The sequence below is a fragment of the Peromyscus californicus genome, unplaced genomic scaffold (assembly GCF_007827085.1).
Source record: "Peromyscus californicus insignis strain IS unplaced genomic scaffold, ASM782708v3 Scaffold_3__1_contigs__length_106647218, whole genome shotgun sequence".
Classification (NCBI taxonomy): Eukaryota; Metazoa; Chordata; class Mammalia; order Rodentia; family Cricetidae; genus Peromyscus; species Peromyscus californicus.
Window position 1 is genome coordinate 15070506 of NW_026294551.1, and position 22219 is coordinate 15092724.

General features: G+C 41.9%; 1 protein-coding gene and 1 pseudogene across 5 annotated transcripts in view; one reads left to right on the forward strand and one right to left on the reverse strand.

The window, feature by feature from the left end:
• Helz (helicase with zinc finger) overlaps positions 1–22219 on the reverse strand; it is a 156825-nt gene that overhangs the window by 105767 nt on the left and 28839 nt on the right. For all 5 annotated transcript variants that reach the window (XM_052759623.1, XM_052759626.1, XM_052759622.1 and 2 more), the window contains 4 exons: positions 20891–21118; positions 18436–18472; positions 3233–3357; positions 579–635 (listed from right to left, as the gene is read on the reverse strand). In XM_052759623.1, coding sequence (XP_052615583.1) covers positions 579–635; positions 3233–3357; positions 18436–18472; positions 20891–21100 — 429 coding nt within the window. In that variant the 5' untranslated portion in view covers positions 21101–21118. The remainder of the gene's footprint in view (positions 1–578; positions 636–3232; positions 3358–18435; positions 18473–20890; positions 21119–22219) is intronic.
• On the forward strand, positions 13196–17590 carry LOC128121430 (elongin-C-like; annotated as a pseudogene).

A 22219-nucleotide genomic window follows, 5' to 3' on the forward strand; every position in this document is an offset into this window, starting at 1 on the left:
AACAAGAATAACAGGGATGGGAGCCAGACAAACGACTCAGTGCATGAAGAGCTTGCCATACAAATGTGAAGAGCAGAGTTCAGATCCCCAGACCCCGTGTAAAAGCCAGAGACATGGTGACCCCCCACAATCCCTGCACTCAAGAGGCAGAGACAAGGGATCCAAGGACAGCTGGCTAGCTCGACTAGCCAGAATTGGTATGCTCCAGGTTCAGTGAGAGACCCTGCCTCAACAAATAGAAAATAATCAGGAAGACATCTTACATCAACCTCAGGCCTCCACCTCTATGTACGCACACATGTGCACTCACACCCAGACATCCATGTGTGCCCACACATGGGTGAATACACATACACACAAACTACACACATATATACACGCAAAAAGAAGAAGAATTAGTCAGAACAGAAGACCTGGGATGCAGAGGAGGCCTGAGAAGAAGCTGTGTTCTGAGAGTGGGACCTGACCCAGCTGCACAGAAGGTCCCCTATCACCTTGCATGCTGACTGACTAACACAGAATGCTCACTGACCTCACTGGCCTTGATGCACCCAAAGGGAGCCTGGCAATGGACTCACCTCCGTCTCTGCGAGAAGTGTCTTGAGTCTTGTCAAATCTTTCGTTACCATCCCATTCTGCAAGGAGGAAATGAAGACAGGAAACCATCAGTGTGCAGTTCTTTCGTTTCACAACTCGGGTGAGCTTCTCTGTAGTCACCACAGCTCCCCTTCCCTTCCTCCACACTGCTGCTCTGTCACTGAGAAGCTGCAGGCAGCCAGGGAAAGGAAAAGAGGCCTAACGGAGAAAGACTCAGTTGCTGTTCCTGCTAAGTACACATGCTACTACAAGCACTCACCTGATGTACAGGTGTAAAATAATCTCAGCACTCAGGAGGCAGAGGCAGGCGGATCTCTGTGAGTTCAAGGCCAACCTGGTCTACAGAGTGAGTTCAGGCCAGCCAGAGTTACAGGAGACCCTGCCTCAAAAAATATTTTTTTTTAATTCTATAAAATGCTTGCCAAGCTATGAGTATAGAACAAAACATGAGAAAAGCAAACCGAAAACTATTTTTCCCTCTCCTTTGGTGCTAACAGGCTTGTCTGTATATATGAAATGCTGAACTCAGGGGTATCCACCATCACAGAAACCAGGGAGTCTTGTTAAGTTTTGAAATTCAAATTTCAGAAAATTTGAAAATTAAAAACAAATTGTTTTAAAAATTAAAAACTCCAACAAGCCAGGCGATGGTGGTGCACACCTTTAATCCCAGCGCTCAGGAGGCAGAGCCAGGAGGATCTCTGTGAGTTCAAGGCCAGCCTGGTCTACAGAGCGAGATCTAGGACAGGCACCAAAACTGCACAGAGAAACCCTGTCTTGAAAAACCAAAAAATATAAAATAACTCCAACAGATACAACAATAAAATAATTATAGGAAAAACCCTTTTAAGGCTGGGCACAGCTGTAACTGCTGAACTTGAAAGACGAGGGAGGACCCTAGGCTGAAGCCAGTCTGGGCTACATTCTTCTCTTCCTAGGAAGGGTGCCTAGCCACTGTAATCCCAGCACTCAGTAGAGGAAGGCAGAAGTTTGTTTGTCTCCAGGTCCAGACCCTGTCTCAAAAGAGAAAGACTAAGTAACTACATCTTCACAGATGTTCAGATCTAAACAGCTGCATCACTTTGCTGTACTCACATCTGTAAACCTTGTGAAATCAGAGACATCGCCAAACTAAGGAAGCAATTCGCTGCACAGTAATTCCTTACAAGTTGACTAAATGACCCTGTGGTGGAGCAATAATATTACACTTCATAACAGACAAATACTTTTCTAATTTCTGTATTTTCACCATCTGTGCTCTTGATTTTCAAAATTCCTATCAACTTGAAGCATAACTGACAGAGAAATTACACTGCCTGGTAATTATATACGTTCTTCTTTCTCTGTTTTCATTGTGATGCCTGAAAAATACCAAGAAACTTGAAAAAAAAAAGTTTTCTTTCAAATTCCTATAAATTATCAACTCTATAAAGTTATAAAAAGAGCCGGATGGTGGTGGCACACGCCTTTAATCCCAGCACTTGGGAGGCAGAGGCAGGCAGATCTTTGTGAGTTCGAGGCCAGCCTGGTCTACAGAGCGAGATCTGGGGAAGGTGCAAAGCTACACAGAGAAACCCTGTTTCGAAAAACCAAAAATGAAGTTACAAAAAGTAGCCCTTTAATTATAACAAAGAAAACTAGGAAATATATATATTTAAAAACCTATCTTTGAGCCGGGCGGTGGTGGCGCACGCCTTTAATCCCAGCACTCGGGAGGCAGAGCCAGGCGGATCTCTGTGAGTTCGAGGCCAGCCTGGGCTACCAAGTGAGTTCCAGGAGAGGCGCAAAGCTACACAGAGAAACCCTGTCTCGAAAAAACCAAAAAACAAAACAAAAAAAAAAAAAAAACCTATCTTTGAAATCCACTAAGAATCAATAAAAGTTATAATTAAAAAAATTAAATTCAAGTCTAAATATAACTAGATAGTTCCCATCAAGTAAACAAGGATATTAACTTACACACACCCATTTGGTATGATGAAACCCATTAGTATGTACATTAATCTTTAAAAAAAACTTAATTCTATTTTTTTTGTTTGTTTTGGTTTTTGAGACATGGTCTCACATAGCCATGGCTGCATGGCTGGCCTGGAACTCAGACAACTGCCTCTCTCTGCCTCTCAGTGCTGGGATTAAAGGCACGCACTACCACACCCAGCTTTGGTGGTTTTTTGTTTTGTTTTGTTTTTATTTTTTTTTTTTTTCTTTTTTGGAGGAGGAACAGGGTTCAAGACAGGGTCTCTCTGTGTAGATTTGGCTATCCTGGAACTCGCTCTATAGACCAGGCTGGCATGAACTCAAGAGATCTGCCTGCCTCTGCCTCCAGAGTGCTGGGATTAAAGGTGTGTACCACCACTGCCCGACTGATTTTAATTTTTAAAAAGAAAGTCTTCTGGTTATCTTATACTTTAGAACTCAGCAAAAAGTACCTGTGGTTTTTATATATACCATCATGAATGGCAAGGGTCCAATGATTGAATGTCAGTTCATTTTAAAACAATGAACATCTTGGGATTGTCACGAATTTTGACATCTGACAGAACTACACTTACACCAAATGTCCACTATTTTCCTCATATTATCCTGAGGAGTCAAACATGCCCCAACGTTGGCAAAGCCGTGCTCATCAACATACCAGAGACTCTCCTGATAGTGACTTGGCAAGGATGGAGGACACAAGCTGGAGCTTCCCTTTGAGCTGCATGCAGCACAGCACCGCCCGGAAGGCAGCCTCTCCCTTGGCCAGTCCTTCCCCCAGTACTGCCAAGGAAGAAACACAGCATTAGCCGCCACAAGGCACTCAGACCCACTTTTTTTGCTTCTAAAAGGAAGACATCCTAAGTATGTCTTTGTACATGCTAACAGAAAAACTCCAAACAGAAGAAACAATCAGTAGGCTCTTTATAAGACATGCATGCAAGGACAAGAAGGAACATGGCAAAGATCAGATGAACCCTACTACAACGTTCAGCATCAAAACCTAGGGAGACATCCTCTAAGGCTCTCCAGTGTGCAGCTGAGTAAGAACTTGTCAGGTTCTGTGGCCATCAGAACGACACTGGCCCTGAATTATGGACTTCAAAACATCGAGCAGAGAAGATCTTGAATACACCCACAGCAAGAAAAAAACAAATGTTTCAAGTGATATATCAGTTACTCAGATCACTACATACTATCTACATGCCTCAAAATACCACTCACACATAGGGAAAGAAATTAACTGTCAATTAATCAGAAAGAAAACAAGCAGTTGATGTAGGGAATAGCAGTGCACACATACAGGCCCATTTAAGCAAGAGGCTGAGGCAGGAGGATAACTGAAGTCAAGTGGTTCCAGCTAAGGAAATATAGACCATGTTGGATAAAATGCTTGATATGTACTTTCGATGACCTGGGATCAGTCCTTGGACCCCTTAGTAGAAGGAGAGAACCAACTCCAAGAAGTTTCCCTATGACCTCATGTGTGCTGCACCACAGGAGCACACATATACTCTCTACGCACAATAATACTTTCTAAATTATTTTTCCAAAAAATTGTTTAATGTTATATCAAGTTAAATGAGGGCTTTTAAAACTGCAGATTTATTGGTTGAACAGACTCTGTGCCATTAAACTGTTGAAGACAAACTGCAAAACCCAGGCTGGAATATAGCTAACTGATAGAATGCTTGGCTAGCATACATGAAGTTCAACGTTCAGCACTGCACATAACAGGGAGCATCTCCCTCTAACCGAGAAACTAAAGAGATGGGAAGCAGGAGGATCAGGAGTTCAAGGTTATCTTCACCTACATAGTAAGTCTGAGGTTAAAGGGAAGGAGGGTGGGAGAGGCAGAAGGGGACAAAGAAGGAAGAAAGGAAGGAAGGAAGGAGAAATCTCAATATTGGGTATTTCTATGCAACTAAAAATTAGCCTTTAAAGCCAGGTGGTGATGGCACACACCCATTAATCCCAGCACTTGGGAGGCAGAGGCAGTGGATCTCTATGAGTTCAAGGCCAACCTTTTCTACAGAGCGAGTTCCAGGACAGCCAGGGATGTTTCACAGAGAAATCCTATCTCAACCCCCAATCCCCCAAGAAAAAGAAAAAAAGAAAGAAATAGCCTTTAGGAGCTGGAGAGACGGCTCAGCAATGCAGAAAACCTGGGTTTAGTTCCCAGCATCCACAAGATGGCTATAACCATCTATAACTCCAGCTCCAGGGGAATCGAACACCCTCTCCTGACCTCCTCAAGCACTAGGTATGTACATGATGCACAGAAATACATGAAGGCAAAACCCTCATCCACACAAAAAGTAAAGTATATAAATCTTTTTTTAAAAAGCATTAAAAATTAGTCTTTATCAGGCAGGTGTAATAGCACACACCTTTAATCCCAGCAGAGGCAAAAACAGGTGGACTTTTGAGGCCAGCCTGGCCTGCACAGTGAGGTCCTGCCTAAACACTAAGAAAAAAATGAGCCTTCATCAAAACTAGGAAGATTAACTAAGATCCAATTATCCAATGGCCACAGAATATAGTACCTAAACTATTTGCAAGACTTTGTAAATTAACACAATTACAAGTGCCACAAGAATCTGTATTACTTTGCAAGAAATTAATTTGCTACAAGAGAATACTTTTGGAATTGAACTTGGTTGTAAACCATCTCCAAGCCAGTATCCCTTTATGAGTAGGTGTGCTGTGCTGTGTAGAAGGTGGGCCTGTTCAGGTTGGTTTATTTTGGTTGTTTTGTGCTGACTATATCTCACTGTTCTGATGTTATATTGCCGTCACACAATTAACACTGTAACACTAATAAAATCCTACATAAAGGTTTATCATAATCTCATCAATTAAACAGTGTTCACTTTACTGCTTATGCTTTTATCCAACTATTAAAATTTACATATTTTACATGGTACAGCCCAATAAACATGACAGTAAATGTACTTTTCCCTCTCAGCAAATTCAACACTGTCCACAGTAATATTTTTACTTATCATATTATTGAAGATGTAATATTCCACCAAATAAATACATCAATTTATTTAGATATTCCTTTGGTCCAGAAAGACTTCTATTTTTAATTTTTAAAAGTAACACTACAGCTGAGTGTGGTGGTGCATTCTTTTAATTCCAACATTCTAGAAGCATAAACAGGTGGAGCTCTGTGAGTTCAAGGACAGCCTGGTCTACATAGCAAGCTCCAGCCTGCCAGAGCTATGTAGTGAGGAAAAAAACAAGCAAAATACTAGTTAAAGGCCCTGGAGTTGTACTTACCACCAAGCCTGATGACATGAGCTTGATCCAGAGACTCACATGATGGAAGGAAAGAACCAACTCCATCAAACTGTCCTCTGACCCCAACACATAGGCCAGAGGTAACACGTGATATGCCAAAGGTGAATGTGCACTCAAGTAAAAGTGCAAGCAAACAAGCAAGCATGCATGCACATGAAGTGCACAAGCACAATTTTTAAATGTATATTTTAAATTTTTAAATTTAATTTAAAAACAGAAACAAGTTAAACACTGAAAAACTGATCTGAGGATGTAGCTCAGTTGGTACAGTGCTTGTTGAGCATGCACAAGGCCCTGGGTTCAGTCCCTACTCCACACACACCTGCAATCCTAGCATTAGAGGGGTGAAAGCCAGAGGATCAGAAGTTCAAGATCACCCTCTGCTACATAAGTCTGAGGCTATAAGTCAAAATTCAAACATTAATAAAACATTTTAAAAGCTGGAAAATGTCTGAAGGAGAGGAGGTCCCTGTTCTAGGGAGTGAGGAAACTTAGTAAACATCTCAACTTCAGCTGACTGGAACCTTTATAAAAGTTAGTAAAGCACAGGTCACCACGGTTACTGAGTGGGGAAAGGAGTCTGCTTCCAAAGACAACCAGAGTTTCAATCCCCAGAACCCACACGGGGAAGGACAGAATGAATCCTATAGGTTGTCCTCTGACCTCCACATGGACTCATCCACACACGCACCAAGTATGCAAATGTAAAAAGAAATAGTATTTGTTAGCTTTTCAAGACAAGGTTTCTCTATGTAACAGCTCTGGCTGTCCTGCATCTCGCTTTGTTAGCCCTTGAACTCACAGAGATCCACCTGCCTCTGCCTCCCAAGTGCTGGGATTAAAGGTGTGCACCACCATCACCCAGCCAAATAAACCAATTTCTAAAAATGGTAAGTCACAAAACATTTTATGAGGCTGAAGTGCTGCCTACTGGGCACCTAGCATGCTCTCTGAGCTTGTACAAATTTGCTGAATTTCACTTCCTAAGATTCTACCATTGTACTAGTGTTTAAATAACTCAGAATTTATCAAAATCATGTTTCCCTTCTTCCATCTTTTCAGACAAGTAGCTTTAATAGCTTTTTTTTCCAACTGTTTATCTTAAATGTAATTTAGCTCATGTCTCACAAGGTCTGTATGAAGAATCAGAGCAAAAGGAAGAAGTGAATGATAAAGAGCATTCCTGACTTTGTGTCATATAACGAAGTTAAATAGCAATGCTGCCAACCAGGTCTCTTACTATCTTCGCTCTCTTGAAAAAACTTGAAAGAAATCTGAGTGTGGCAGCATGTTACTAAACTCGCCTCGGCTGTGTAGTAACTAAACTTGAAAATGACATTAAAAATATAATCTTTAGCAATTTAAAGGAAAGTCTTTTTCGAGTTAAAATTCTATGCAGATAAATTCTCTTCCCACCAACTCTGCAGGTCTGTGCGCTCAGGTGCTTCTCTGCAGCATGCCCCTGCTGAGCATAGGAGTAGACTGAGGAGCCTGCATACCCCACCTCAGCCAGCCCAAGCACCTACTCCCTTCTGTCCTAACTCTGGCTTGTTTTCCAACACTTGGGGATAAACTTGATGCTCTGGACTGGAAACTGAGTAATACTAAAGGAATAGCCATTTCCCTGTCAACAAGAACAGTCAGGTCAGAGCTGAGAGCCTTCGGCTATTCACAAGGACATGAGATTTCCTCTCAAGAATTGCCTGCAATGAGAAGAATCATCTTAAGCTTGAAGTACAATAAAAGTTGAGCTTTTTTGCAACAGGACAATATTAAGTTATTTCTTAATAACTTAACCTTAACTTCCATAGTTTTTTATTAAGGAGCTTGTCCTAATAAAAGCACTGTCCTAAAAATTCTTTAAAAGAAAATGAAAATATCAAAAAAGCTAAATTAATAAAATAATCTGCTACCTAGATACAATCACTTTTAGAATCAATACTTCAAGGACTCAATCAAAAATTGAAATAAATTCTCAGGAAGGCAAGATGGCTCTTGCTGCACAAGCCTACCCACTGGCGTTTGACTCTTGGAACTCTGAGAAAGGTGGAGGGATAAACAACTCCACAAAGCTGTCCAACGACCTACACACACACACACACACACACACACACACACACACACACACTCTAGTACACACCTACACACATATATCTTGCAAACATACAATAACAATCTTTTTAATTCTAAGCCCAACATAGTGGCTCACATCTGTAATTTGAGCACTCGGGAAGCTGAGGCAGGAGAATTGTCATAATCTTGAGGCCAGTCTTGGCTCAGTAAGTACCAGTCATGCGACAAGACAAGACTATGTCTCAAAAATACTAAACCAATGTAAAGATATTTTTAGCTCTCTTCCCAGGACTGGCAAGTTGGCTCAGCAGGTAAACATACTTGTCACCAAGCCTGACAAACTGTTTTATGCTGGAACCATATTGGAAAAGGGTAAAACCAATTCCTCCGTGCTGTCCTCTGACCTCTATGTAGATGAACGGTCTTATTAAGTAAGAAACACAGAGCCAAATGCAGAGTTAATAGCCCAAGAGGTCAGAGCAATAGCTAAGAGATAAAAACCTTACCCTTCACTGCCGCTGCTGTCCTACCTCTCCCCTAGAGGTCTACTTCCTGTGTCTCTGTCTTTTTATTGACTTTCTGTTCTGCCTTCTCATTGGTTGTAAACCCAACCACATGACCTCCTCGTCACTGTCTTCTATGGTTGGTATTGAGATTAAAGGCCTGTGTCTCCAAGCTACATATTAAAACCCTGTCTCCAAATAAATAAAATAAGGTAAAATTTAACACTGGCACTAATTATTTTCAGTACACCTCAACTGCCTCATTATATACAAATAGGAAATAATTCTACACAGTAAAATAGTGGAAAACACAATTAAACATAAATACAAACGCAAATACTTACTCTCCAAAACACTACAAAAGGCTCTGATACCATGTACATGCTTGAATAAATGTTTTACTTTAGTCATTGTTAAAACGATATGTGCAAAAACAGCCTGTGTGTACATGAGGCAGGAAAAGAATCTACTTCGCAGAGTGTCTTCAACTTCCTCTTCATTAAAGCTCCCAAACTTCCAAAGAGGAATAGCCATATGGCCACAGCAAAGCTGTGACTGTTAGTGTCCAGTAACCAAATCAAGCCACTTTCTCTGCAGAAAAGATAAGTTTAAACTATGTTTTCCTATCCTGAAACTCCCTCCTCTCTCAGTTTCAGAAGTCAGCATCTTGAGATTTCTGTTGCAAGCCCCCAAGGGAAATTCTGAATCTAGTAAAAGTAGCCTTTTCAAGTGCTCAGGCACACGTCTGTTTCTGTGGTTAATTTACTCACTTTTTATTGTTCTTAGTAACAGGCAAATTGGGAAAGCCTGCAGACACTCTGCCTCTCTTCTGTGTCTGCCCTATGGGAGAAAGCTGTTTCAAGTGCTAACAGGCTTTTTCCCTTGCACCGTCCACAAGATTTAGTGAGATTTCCCAAGGCAAGGTATTCTCTGTCTTAAATCTCCTCCTATGCACAATTTCAGGTCTGAGTATGTAGCCCAGTGGTACAGAACTAACCCAGCATGCACCAGGCCCGAAGCTTAACCTTCAGTAACACATACACACACACACACACACACACACACACACACACACACACACACACACACACGCACGCACGCACGCACGCACGCACAGAGTGTAAATATTAAATTAGCACTAACAAGTATCCAGTCAACACTAACATGAGATTTCTTTTAAAATATTGCTCATAACTGAGCATGGTAGCTCAGAGCTGTAATCACATCTACATTGGAAGCTAAAGCAGGAGAATCCTAAGTTCAAGGCCTTCCTTGGCAAAACAGCAAGTTCAATGCCAACCTGAGCAATTGGCAGGACCTTGTCTCCAAAAATAAAACTGAAAATTCATGTATAACTACAGTAGCTTAATTAGTAAATGCCCTGAGTAGAATCAGTACAAACAAGAGAGTCTTACAACTGAGTTCATATTAGTTCAACATTTATTTTTTACACACCTACTCACACTAAGCAACAATGTAACAGCCCTCAATTTTAAATTTTAAACTTTCATTTATCTTAGTATTCTATAATTTAAATATAAGACCTATACATAGGGCTGGCAAGATGGTTCAGTGGGTAAAGGAATGCCACCATGCCTGACAACCTGAGTTTGATCCCCAGGACACATGTGGTAGGAGAAAACCATACCCCACACGTTGTCTTCTGACTTCCACATGCACGCTGTGGTGCGTGTACATGTATACACAACACAAATAAATGCAACAGAAAATTTTAAATATTTCTTTTTTAAAAAAGACTTTTATATATAAATGTTAACAGATATTTGAGAGAAATCAGACTAAAAGACAAAAATCTAATTCCATAGCTTTCAGTTCCTATTAGAGAGCAAAACTGAACTACTGAGAGTCCCAGCTTGGATAGATTTCATGAGTGAAAACCACCACTTCAGGTCAAACAACCCCACAATTGTGTTTATACAACATTTGCAAGCTGACACCTGAGTGAGATGAGGAGGGACTGTGGCCGGCAGGGGTCAGGAATGGTGGGGAGAGTGAGTATGGGAGAAGCGAGCGTGACTGTGGGAACAGGACAAGTGAGATCTTCATGGTAACAACGCTCTGTGCTGAGATGGTATTGGTGGCTACATGAATAACGCATGATAAATGGCATATCCTATACACACTTGTATTAAAACTAATTTATTGGTTTTGATATTTGTACTATAGTGAGAGAAGTCAAAACCATCAAGGAAAAGTATGTGAAGCATACATGGGACCTCTCCTAGCAACTTCTTCTCAATCTACACTTGTTTCAAAATAGAAAGACTTAAATTCTAAATTCCTATTGGAGAAAAAAAGCTTTGTGTCTAGGAAATGTCTTTTTTAAAAGATGGCTAGAGAAGTAGCTCAGACGCACTTGCTGTAAAGCAAGAGGATCTCTGAGTTCGAATCCCTAGCACTCACACAAAAGCCAGGTATGGTCACACATGCCAGTAACCGTGATGTTGAGAATGAAGAAAAGCAAATCCCAGGAAGGAGGAGCTCAGCAGCTGGCCAGACTAGCCAAACACCAAGCTGCAGTTCAGGAGACAGTTCAGTGGTTAGGAATACTTGCTCTTGGTCAGGTGCTTTAACCCCAGCACTCAGGACGCGGAGGCAGAGGCAGGAGGATCTCTCTGAGTTTGAGGCTGGCCTGGTCTACAGAGTGAGTTCCAGGACAGCCAGGGCTGTTGCACAGAGAAACTCTGTCTCAAATAAGCTAGAACTTCTCAAGATGTGGCTCTCAGCTACTTCTCCAGCACAATTTCTGCCTGTCTGCTGCCATGCTTCTCACCATGAAAACAAGCTAAACCTCTGAAACTGTAAGCAAGTCCACAATTAAATGCTTTCTTTTTTTGTTTGTATGTTTGTTTGTTTCGAGACAGGGTTTCTTTGTGTAGCTTTGGCACCTGTCCTGGAACTCACTCTGTAGAACAAGCTGGCCTTGAACTCACAGAGATCCGACTGGCTCTGCCTCCCGAGTGCTGGGATTAAAGGCATGGGCCACGACTGCCCGGTCTAAATGCTTTCTTTTATAAGAGGTGCTTTGGTTATGGTGTCTATTCCCAGCAACAGAACAGTGACAAGACATATATAATTGAAGATAACAAAGTAAATATAAAAAAAAATTTAGAGCCTCCAGTTTTTTATTTCTAAAATAAAAGAAGTGCTTTTCTTTCTCTGTGTTCTTTTTCTGGTTGCTAAGTCTGTAAAACCCTTAAGTACAGACACACAACAGATGTGATCCAGACAGCAGCATGGCTTCCCATCACAAGGTCTCACATCAAAGTCACAGTACTGCTCACAACTGGCCCTGAGCCTTAAACAAGCTGATTCATCACACACAGCCTGTCCACAGCTATAAAACTGAGAAGACAACAAGATTAAATAAAACAATGTATTTCAGAGGGCATGACCTGAGATACTGTAATTAAATACTATTATCCTAATAACTAAATATTTTCCCAACAAAGCCTTTTAATTACCATAAAAACTACAGTATGGTTCTCCTTGACTTACCAAGTAGTCACAACCTGATAAACTCAGTGCAAATTGAAAATAATGTAAACCAAAAGTGCATTTAGCTTTTTCCAATCTGGTAAACTGTCCATGCTTCTGTAAATAATTCCTCGCCCATGTGTCTCTAAGCTCTAATTAAACTCACTAGGCCAACTAAAAGAAAAAAACTGGCATGAACACGGAAGGGGACTAGAGAGTAAGGTACAAACCATCAGCGGAGTGAATTAATATGCTGATAAAAACCTTTTTTTTTTTTTTGAAGTACAATTAAAGGCCGGAGAGATGTCTCAGTGGCTAAGAGCAAATACACTGCTCATGCAAAGCACCAGAGTTGGGTTACCAGCCCCCCATATCAGGCAGCTCACAACGGCCTGCAACTGTAGCTCCAGGGGCCTGACACCCTCTTCTCGGCTCAGCAGGCACCTGCACTCATCACACACACACACACACACACACACACAAAATTAAAAATAAAATAAGGCTGGGCGGTGTTGATGCTCGCCTTTAACCCCAGCACTGGGGAGGCAGAGCCAGGTGGATCTCTGTGAGTTCAAAGCCAGCCTGGGCTACAGAGTGAGTTCCAGGAAAGGTGCAAAGCTACACAGAGAAACCGTGTCTTGGAAAAAAAAAGAAAAAAAAACTAACTAAAAATAAAATAAGTATTTTAAGTGCTTTTAAGGGCTGAGAATATAGCTCAGCTATAGAATGCTTGTCTAACACCAGGCCCCGGGTTTGATGGTCTGCACCACCACAACCAAAAAATAAAGCACCAATCTTCTCAAGTATGGCAGCTAGCAATGCTAACAACATAATACACTTGCTGCAGAGGACTGTTTGTTTGCCCTGTGATCCTGGGCACTGGGAGCTGTAACTCACTGTTGCTGCCCAGCATGATAAGAGAGAGTATCAAGACCACACATCAGTAGCCCTGAAAAAGGGCAAAATTCAAAGCACAGCTTCTACCAAATACTTACTGCTTTTCCGCCATCATAAAGCCAAAATACCATAATGGGATCATTTTAAGTCCAGGACTGTGTATCTATTATTTAGTCAAAATTCTTGAGAAGAAAAGTCATTAAAGATGTCAACAGCTCCCTCAGAAAAACCATCCAAGGCTCATTTAGTCACTTGTCAATTTCTTAGGTCACAGGATAGACAAGTCAAGCATCATTAACATAAACTTTGTAATGGTGATTTTTTTTTTTTTTTTTTTTTTTTTTTTAGCTTGACAAAAGTCTTGGCTGGAGTTTCAGGACTGTACAGCCTGCTGATGTTTCTAATAATCAGGCTTCATCTAAAATATCACATATCATTAGCTCATTCAATTTGTTGTACAGAAAGTCCTAAGGTGCCAGCAAGATGGCTGGGCGGGTAAAAGTACTTGATGCCAAGCCTGGCAACCTGAGCTCCATCCCTAAAACCCCCACACTGGAAGGAGAACCAACCCTAATAAGTTGCCCTCTGACAGCCCCTACCATATAACACACACATAAACACATCAATGTAATAAAATTCTAAGTTTCCCATATAATGAAAATTTCAAAGCATTAGAATCATTTCATGAAAAGTATTCCTATCCTGTTTTACATTCAAATAACTGACCTAACCACATCGCTTAACCAGTGTTCACTGGCTTCACAGCCTGAGCCCAACAGCATCCTAAGTTTGGATCTAGAACTCTAGTCTATGCACTTTTTTCTAAACCATATTTTTTTTAACTGAGACATAGTACTTATCTTTATGAGGTATCGAAAGCTATTTTCTAAAGTAGAATTCCACCTTCAAGACTTTAAAACTCTTTGTTGAATTCCAGTTAAACAAATCAGCTACAAAAATATTTCAGAAGCAACCAAGAAAATCAGATTATGGACTGAGTCTCAGATAGTATTAAAAACCATTATCAATTTTGTTAGATTAACAAACTATTGTGGTTATGCAGTGATGGCCTCTAAACATACTGAAACATTTTAGTTACCTCTCTGTCTATAGTTATTTTAAAATATTTCAAAATACAAGGCCAGTAAAATGGCTCAACAGGTAAAGGTACTTGCAGCTGAGCCTGATGACTTGAGTTCAGTCCCCACATCCCACATGATAGAAGGAAAGAAATAAATACAATAAGTATTTCAGGAGCAAACACCACATACTTCCTCCAAATGCAAGCTACTAACAGACTGTGCATCCAACCTACCAGGAAACCATTCTAAAGTTCCTGTGGAATCAAAATAAAATTTTGTAAGAACATATGAATGTAGAGGAGAAAACCCATGGTAACTGTGAAGGCCCTGATGCCATGCATGTCAAATTACTATCTTCTGATGGTCATGAATTAATTCTGAAAAGAGAACCCATGCGAACATCAGGAGCAATAAAGGCCATGTCAAGTGGGCCAGGTCAGTTTGCTGAGAATGAAATGAATGAGGCCAATTTTAGAGAGATCCTTCCGCACATGCTATGGAAAATATGCACGTATTTTACCTACAAGGCCCACTACACAACAATGCCACAAGATTATCAAATTCCCAATCGCTCCTAACATTGCACTTGAACTCTTGATGGCTGCAAACTTCCTAGATTTTTTTTTTGTTTTTTTTTTTTTGTTTTTCGAGACAGGGTTTCTCTGTGTAGCTTTGCGCCTTTCCTGGAACTCACTTTGTAGCCCAGGCTGGCCTCGAACTCACAGAGATCCGCCTGCCTCTGCCTCCCGAGTGCTGGGATTAAAGGCATGCGCCACCACCGCCCGGCCCTAGATTGTTTTTTAAAAGATTAGAATAAGCTGTTACTTGTGTGTGTGTGTGTGTGTGTGTGTGTGTGTGTGTGTGTGTGTGTGTGTAACAAGCTGTTAAATAAATCAACACACACCTATACTCAAATTATTTAAGAAGGGCCAGGCACAGTGGCTCACACTTAATCCTAGCACTCGGATCTCTGTAAGTTCCAGGCCAGCCTGGTCTACATAGGGAGTTGTAGGCCAGCCAGAGAGTGACACAAAAGTAAATAAATAAATAAATGGTTGCTTTTTTGATCTGGTGATATTTTGTGATGTTTCAAGAAAGTAGGGATTAAATTTGAAGGTCACTGTCACATATTTGTTGCAGTAACTGTTGGCAATGATATTCAATACAATGTAACGTATCAAACTCAATATACTTTGGCTAATTGTTTATTTAAAAAATGGCACACACATACACAAGTTACAAAAAAAATGCAAACTGACCCAACAATAGAAGAATGAGCATCACACTATGTAAAACGCAAACAGGAAGGCACTGGTATGAGGCACGTCCAATGAAGCTCTCTAGGCCTAGCCTCACAGAGCATCTCAGTATAACTACGAGGGTAATAGATTAACAGCAACCCAGCAAGAGGTTTCTCCTGCTTGTTACCTGACTGTCTAGCCATACATACATATCTTACACAAAAATAACATTACTGATAATCGGAAAAAAAATAAAGTCAGAATTCTACAGTGCATAAGTAATCTTAGCCAGTATTTTCTAGTATCTACTGAAATGATCAACTTTATAAAGGTGCTTTTGTACAAATTTTATAAATAGGGGCTAGAAAGATGGCTCAGTGGGTAAAGTGTTTGCTACACAAGCATGAGGAACTGAGTTCAGATCCCCAACACACATGTAAAAGCTGGGAACCGTAGTACATATCTGTAACCCCAATGATAGTGAGTTCAAGGCCAGCATGGACGGCAGAGTGAGTTCCAGGACAGCAAGGGCTACATAAAGAAACCCTGTCTCAGGGGGGGTGGGGGGAGGACCACTTTCCAAGTTGTTCCATGTCACCTAAAAGAAGTAGGAAACGCAGAGACTACACTGAATGAAGTCCTTCCTCCCGGAAAGCCAACCACTTCTCACCTTTGCACACGGCATTCAAGACCAGTGTGGATACAATTTCCTCCTTCACTGGTCATATTTACCTGGGACAGGATCCCAGACATGAATTTAAGAGGATCAAAGGTCAGAGCGAATCTCCAACCTGCACTCTACTGCCTACTGACACCACAGTGTATACATAGCACGTGTCATGCCAACTTCATCTTCACAATGGCTAAACTTTTATACTGGTAATTAATCTGGGTTTTGTTTGTTTTGAGACAGGGTCTCACTATGTAGCTCTGGCTAGCCTGGAAATCATTATGTAGACCAGGATGCCAATAAACTCAGAAAGATCCACCTGCCTCTGCCTCCTGGGTGCTGGACTAAAGGTGTGCACGTCTATGCCTGGCTATTGAACTCATCTGTTTTAAAGTGTGCCTAATTTAAAAATACTAAGTATCTGGGACAGTCAGGGCTATAGAGAGAGACACTGTCAAAAAAGTAAAACATAAAAATGAAAATTTCCCTTACCAACATTTACTTTTCCGTGACTTTTCACAAGTCATGCAATCTTCTGGGGCCTTTGTTTGCACATTTCTCAAATGGAAAGACTGTTTCAATTTCTCAAGAACTAAGGAAAATTAAAATTAAAGATATGGGACTATTTCTCACACAGGGGATGGGCAAAGTTTTGAAACTGCTGGGTTTTGGCATGATGAGCGTACAGGGAACATTTACACATATTGTAGAGGGTGAGTACATTTCAAACTATAAGCTGACAGTGTCTAAAAAAAATCACAAATTCAGGGCTGGGGAGATGGTTCAATGGTTAAGAGCACTGACTGCTCTTCCAGAGGACCCCGACTCAATTCCCAACACCCACATGGCAACTCACTACTGTCTATAACTCCAGTTCCAGGGGACCAGATACCCTCACATAGACATACATACAGACAAAACACCAATGCACATAAAATAAAAATTAAAAAAAAAAATCACAAGTTCCCATACTCCTTAGCCCAGGGAGCCAACTCTGAAGAGAAGGTGTGAAAACAAGGGCAACAACAAGCAAGGATGTTTATTATCAGGTGGATTATAATGACAAAGAACGAACCAGAACCTGCTGGAGCCTCATCAGTTCAGGAAATGACTGTCACAAAACATTCACACAAGGGACATCTGTTGTGAACTGGAGCCACTGCATTAACATTAACTTGGAAAGATAGCCACGCTATGGTGGTAGGTAAGCAACTTTGTGACAAGCATATTCAATTTCTTTTTTATTTGTTTTTAAGTTTATTTTATTTTATGTGTGTTGAGTGCTTTCCCTACATGTATGTATGTGCACGATGTTCATGCTTGGTGGCCAGAGGTCAGAAGAGGGCGTTGGATCCAGTAGGACTAGAGTTACAGAAGTTTGTGAGCCACCATGTGGGTGCTGGGAATCAAACCTAGATCCTCTGCAAGAGCAACAAATGCTTTCTTACCTGCTAAGTCATCTCTCCAGCCCCCCTTGAAAATTATTTGTTAAAGGGAAAAAAAGCCATTTATGTATTGTAAGCATCTGTGTTTCTCAGTATAGTAAGAGGAAAGCCCACTAACCCACCATACTCCAGGAGAGCCAGGAGGAGCCCAGCACATTCCTCTATATAATCTGCCATTGCATCTATTTTCTGTTTTTTAGAAATGTCCAAAGATGACAAGGATATCTCTAATTCTAATTTAAGTCCCAAACCACTACAATTCTATTGCAAGGTTCACAGAAAGGCCACTGACCATGAATGAACAATGTCTATCTAAATTATGGTCTGTGTAACACAGGAGTGTGTAGCATGGCTTGCTAAAGTGTAAAATAAAAATACTAAACTCTTCTTTAATGTTTTGACACAAAAGAGTAAGGATGCAAAAAAAAAAAAAATTAACATATCAAACACCTCAGCCTCAAGCCCCAGTTCCGGATAAATGAAACATGATTTCTATTATCCAGGTCACTGAGCTGTGCAGACAGCCCAGCAAGAGAGCGTGGGAAGGCACCCTGACCCTCCACCCACAGGCTCCTGGACTCATTCTGCTGAGATACAGCAAGGGCCAGGAAAAGGATTTCCACACAATGAGCACTCAGAGAATGTGGAGTTTATTGGTCTCAACTTCCGGCCATAAGAAAACAGGAAAGAGAGTTTCAGAGCATTCCAGCTACACTTGTAAGGAAAATACTCTGATTTGTTTTAAAAAAAAAAAAAAAAGATGTATTTTTCAACATACAAACCTCAGCATTTTAACCAATGTGTACTGCATTTCTTAAACATGGCATTTATAGACTATAACTATTTATCCAGACTTTAATAGGACTCACTATCAATGCCCCTTGAGGGAGTGAGGGTGAAGGGACACACGGGGACAAGAATGTCAACATTCATGCCCACATACTCACCTGGTATATGCCTGTCACAGCTGGAAAGACATCAACCCAATCTGTCACTAGGCACCACAGTAAGAGAGGATTTTTAACATTATAATTGCTTTTGAAATTGGTAAATGAAAATTTTTAAAAAAAAATTCAAACCTTAAACTTCAATTAAATAATTTTTAAAATCTTCAAATCAGAAAAGGGTCCCATCTTTTAAACATACCATGCCTACAATCTTCATCAGCTTGCCCGTAGTTTTTCTACAAAAAGAAAAGACAAGACACAAGGTAAAAAAAACTACTTCCAAGGCAAGCAGTTAGCACAGAGGAGCTCAGCTGTCTCTCAGGAGAACCATGACTGCTGTCAGGCTCCCTTTCAGGGAGAGCCCACTCCCATGATCTCTGAGGTAAAGTTACCTCTTTCACACCAGAACCAAGCACCCCAGTGCACTTCCCTCACCCTCTCAGAGCGCTCTCACTCCTCCACCTTAGCTAGCCACACTCTCCTCCAGGACCACCTCGGCCAAGGGCTTGACTGAAGAGTTCCTTCCCACTGTCACAGCTGTGTCTAGCTCCTTCCCAGCACCCTCTCCTCACACCTGTTCCCAGAGACACCATCTGTCTCCTTGAGGACACCACCCACCACACTTCTACTCTCCCACACCTATCTACTGATTCTTTCCTAAACAAACATGTTGGTATTTTTCCCAACTTAAAAACACTCTGACTGAGCCAGGCATGGCGGCGCATACCTTTAGTCCCAGGACTCACAAGGCAGAGGCAGGCGGATCTCTGAGAGTTTGAGGCCAGCCTGGTCTACCAGCAAGTCCCAAGACTGCATGTGCAAGGCTACATAGAGAAATCCTGTCTTGGGAGGGAAGGGTGACTTCGATTTTTCCACGACTCCTTTTTCTTTCTCCTTGTAGCAGAACTTCTCACAGAGCTGGCTCTGCACACTTGTAAACCCTCATCCAAGAGTCAGAGGCAGGAGGATCACAAGTTGGAGGCCAGCCTGCTCCACATAGGGAAGCTCAAGCCAGCCCAAGCTACACAGTGGGACTGTCTGAAGGAAGAAAAACATAGAAGGAGTTCCTCCCCTGATTCTCTGAGGTTCTATTTAAGTCAGACAGTCACCCACTGATCTAAAGAAGCTACTCTCATGATGGCCACCAGTGACCTCCACTGCATCCAATATGAGTCACAGTTCACTGACCTGTTCCATTTATCACACACACTGTCACATCTCTAGAGGCAGCCACTGACAATGAATAAAATCTCATTTTCTCCCCTAGCTGGGTGGACTTGGCTCTCTCACCTTCTACTCCCAGCTATTTCTCAGATGCTCTGTGTGTTCCTTCTCCCCAACCTCTCGACACCATCATCCCAGGTCCTCAGCCCTCTCCCTGGAGACCTGACTAACATCTTACCCCATAATCTCTTACTTCCTCTCCCACATTCCACACGTGCACTCACTCTTCATCTCCAGCCAGATGCCTCAATGACACCTCAAACTTGGAAGGTCCAAAACTAAGCTCACAAACCTGCCCCCTACATACGACCTTCTCACCCCAGCTAAAGGAAACCTCATTTTTCTAAGGGCTGTCAAAAAAAGGTCAGGGTAAGTGACTGCACATGACAGAGCTTCCCCATTCCCTGCATTCAGAGTGCCAGGAAATCTACTCCTGCCGTGGACTTCTACACAGAACAGGCTGCATTTCTGTTTATAAACTAACACTGAGCCTCTGCCATCTCAGCCCTTGATCACTCCAACATCCCCAACAGTCCCATTGCAGACACTCTTATTCCTCTGCAGTCTATTTTCTTTTCTTTTTTGAGACAGGGTCTATCTACACACCCTGGCTGTCCTGGAACTCTCTCTCTGTAGACCGGGCTGGCCTCAAACTCATGGCGATCCTCCTGTCCCTGCCTCCCCAGTGCTGAGATTAAAGGCATGTACCACCACACCTATCACTTTTTTTGATAGTCTATTTTGAGCACCAGTCTAATTCCTGTTGAATCAAAGCCCACCACTGCTCTGCTCCAATTGCTGCAGCAGCTCCGCACCTCACTCAGAATTGGAGCCTCCTTTGAATGGCTCAGAAGGCCCCACAAGACCCCACTGGCCCTAACCTTTCCCCTCTCCCCATCACACACCCTACCCTACTCACACTGGCCAGCTATTACTCAAATTCAGCCGGGATGCCTCTACCTCAAGGTTCCTTTGCTCCAGATTTCCACATAGCTCACCCCCTTTTCTCCTTCCTATCACCTTCTTCTCAGGAGGCTGACCTCGACCAGCCTGGGTAAAACACCCTCACCTCCAGCACTACTGTTCCCTGGTTCCTAAGCACTTCTCCTTAGCATGCTGGCCCTATATGGAGTTACCTACAATGGCCACCGTTTCTATCTATTCCTCTACTAGACACTAACAGGAAGAAGGGATCTCTCTATCTATCAGATAGCATGTACTCAAATATGTATTAAATGAGTATACCAGAATACAATTTCAAAGTTTAAAAACAGCTGTTTGCCATTTGAGAATGTTCAGCAATCACCAGGTACTTTTTTTTAAACTGTTCAGGCCCAAATTAGCTGATTTGTACAGGAAGTGACCAGCATGTGATTCTACACTGGTAGATAACAGCTTTCTCGACTGGTGCACCAACAGCATTTACTCACCAGTTGCAAGAATGAGGCAATTCTGTAAAGAAGACTCTCGATTTTGATACGCTCTATATCCAGTGGACATGGCCCTGCGAAGTCTGCCATGGAGTACTGGCCAAGGGAAAGCAGGGCCTCTGTGCAGTGCTGGAGGGCCATGTCATAGTCCTGCCTCTTCAATGACTCACATGCTTGTTCACATGACTTTTCAGCTCTTCTGTCTTCCATGACTCAGGGACAAAAATCCTAAACATGAGAAAAGAACGGGTGTGATTTAAAAACTTAGAAAAGAGCTGGCTCAGCATTCAAGAGCACTCACTGCTCTTGCAGAGGACCCAAATTCAAGACCTAGGTTCAGCTCCTGAGCAACTCACAACTATCTGTCATACCAGTTCCAAATGATCTGATGGCTCCTTTGGGGACCGGCATACATTTAGTGAACATACACACAGGTGTACACATATCAAAAAAAAGGGGGGGGAGTGATTAAATAATAAAAGATCTTAAGAGCATTTGTTTAAAAAAGGAATGAAACAAAGACTTAGTAATTATAAATTCTAGCCCCATTCCCATTCCCACAGCTGAATGGCCAGCAGAGCACCTCCTTCAGCAAGCCTCCAGTCACGGCAGCAACCATGGACAGTGTAAAACCTAACGTGTATTTTATGATGTCTTTACTAAGCTCCAGGCTGAAATACCCACCATAAGCAACCAGGATCAAATTCTTTATAAGCAAAACAAATAAATGCCAAAGTACAAATAAAAAGAAGATTCCACTTTTGTGACCAAGGGAGCAGAAATGTTTCCTATCTAAACCTACAAGTGTCAGCCTCTCTTGAGTCTTACACTTCTGCAGTTGCAGAAAATCTAAGTCCATATAATATAGGATCTTTTCACACTCTTAAAAAAAAACTAGCCAAAGTTCAAGCTGGGCCAGGCCCTAGGCTAACAGCCTCAAACACAGAGATGGAGCGTGAGGTCACCACTTTCCAGGATCTCAGTTAGCAGAGGAGCCAAAGCCCAGGTTAACAAAGATCAGACAGACTCAATCCATCTGAGGCCTGAGCTGGCTCAGAGGTCAACGGGTTCACTCTACACATGACAGCAGGAGCAAACTCCAGCTCTGCAGAGGAAAGAGTTCAGCTGAACTGTAGGGCTCAGCGGGTAAGGCGCTTTCCACGCAACCTGGTGACCTGGCAACCCCCACAAGTTTTCCTCTGCTTTCCACATAAGCACGTGCGCGCGCGCGCACGCGCGCGCACACACACACACACACACACACACACACACAAAAAAAAAAAAAACAAATAGATGTAATTTTTAAAAATTTAAAAAGGAAGCGTTTAA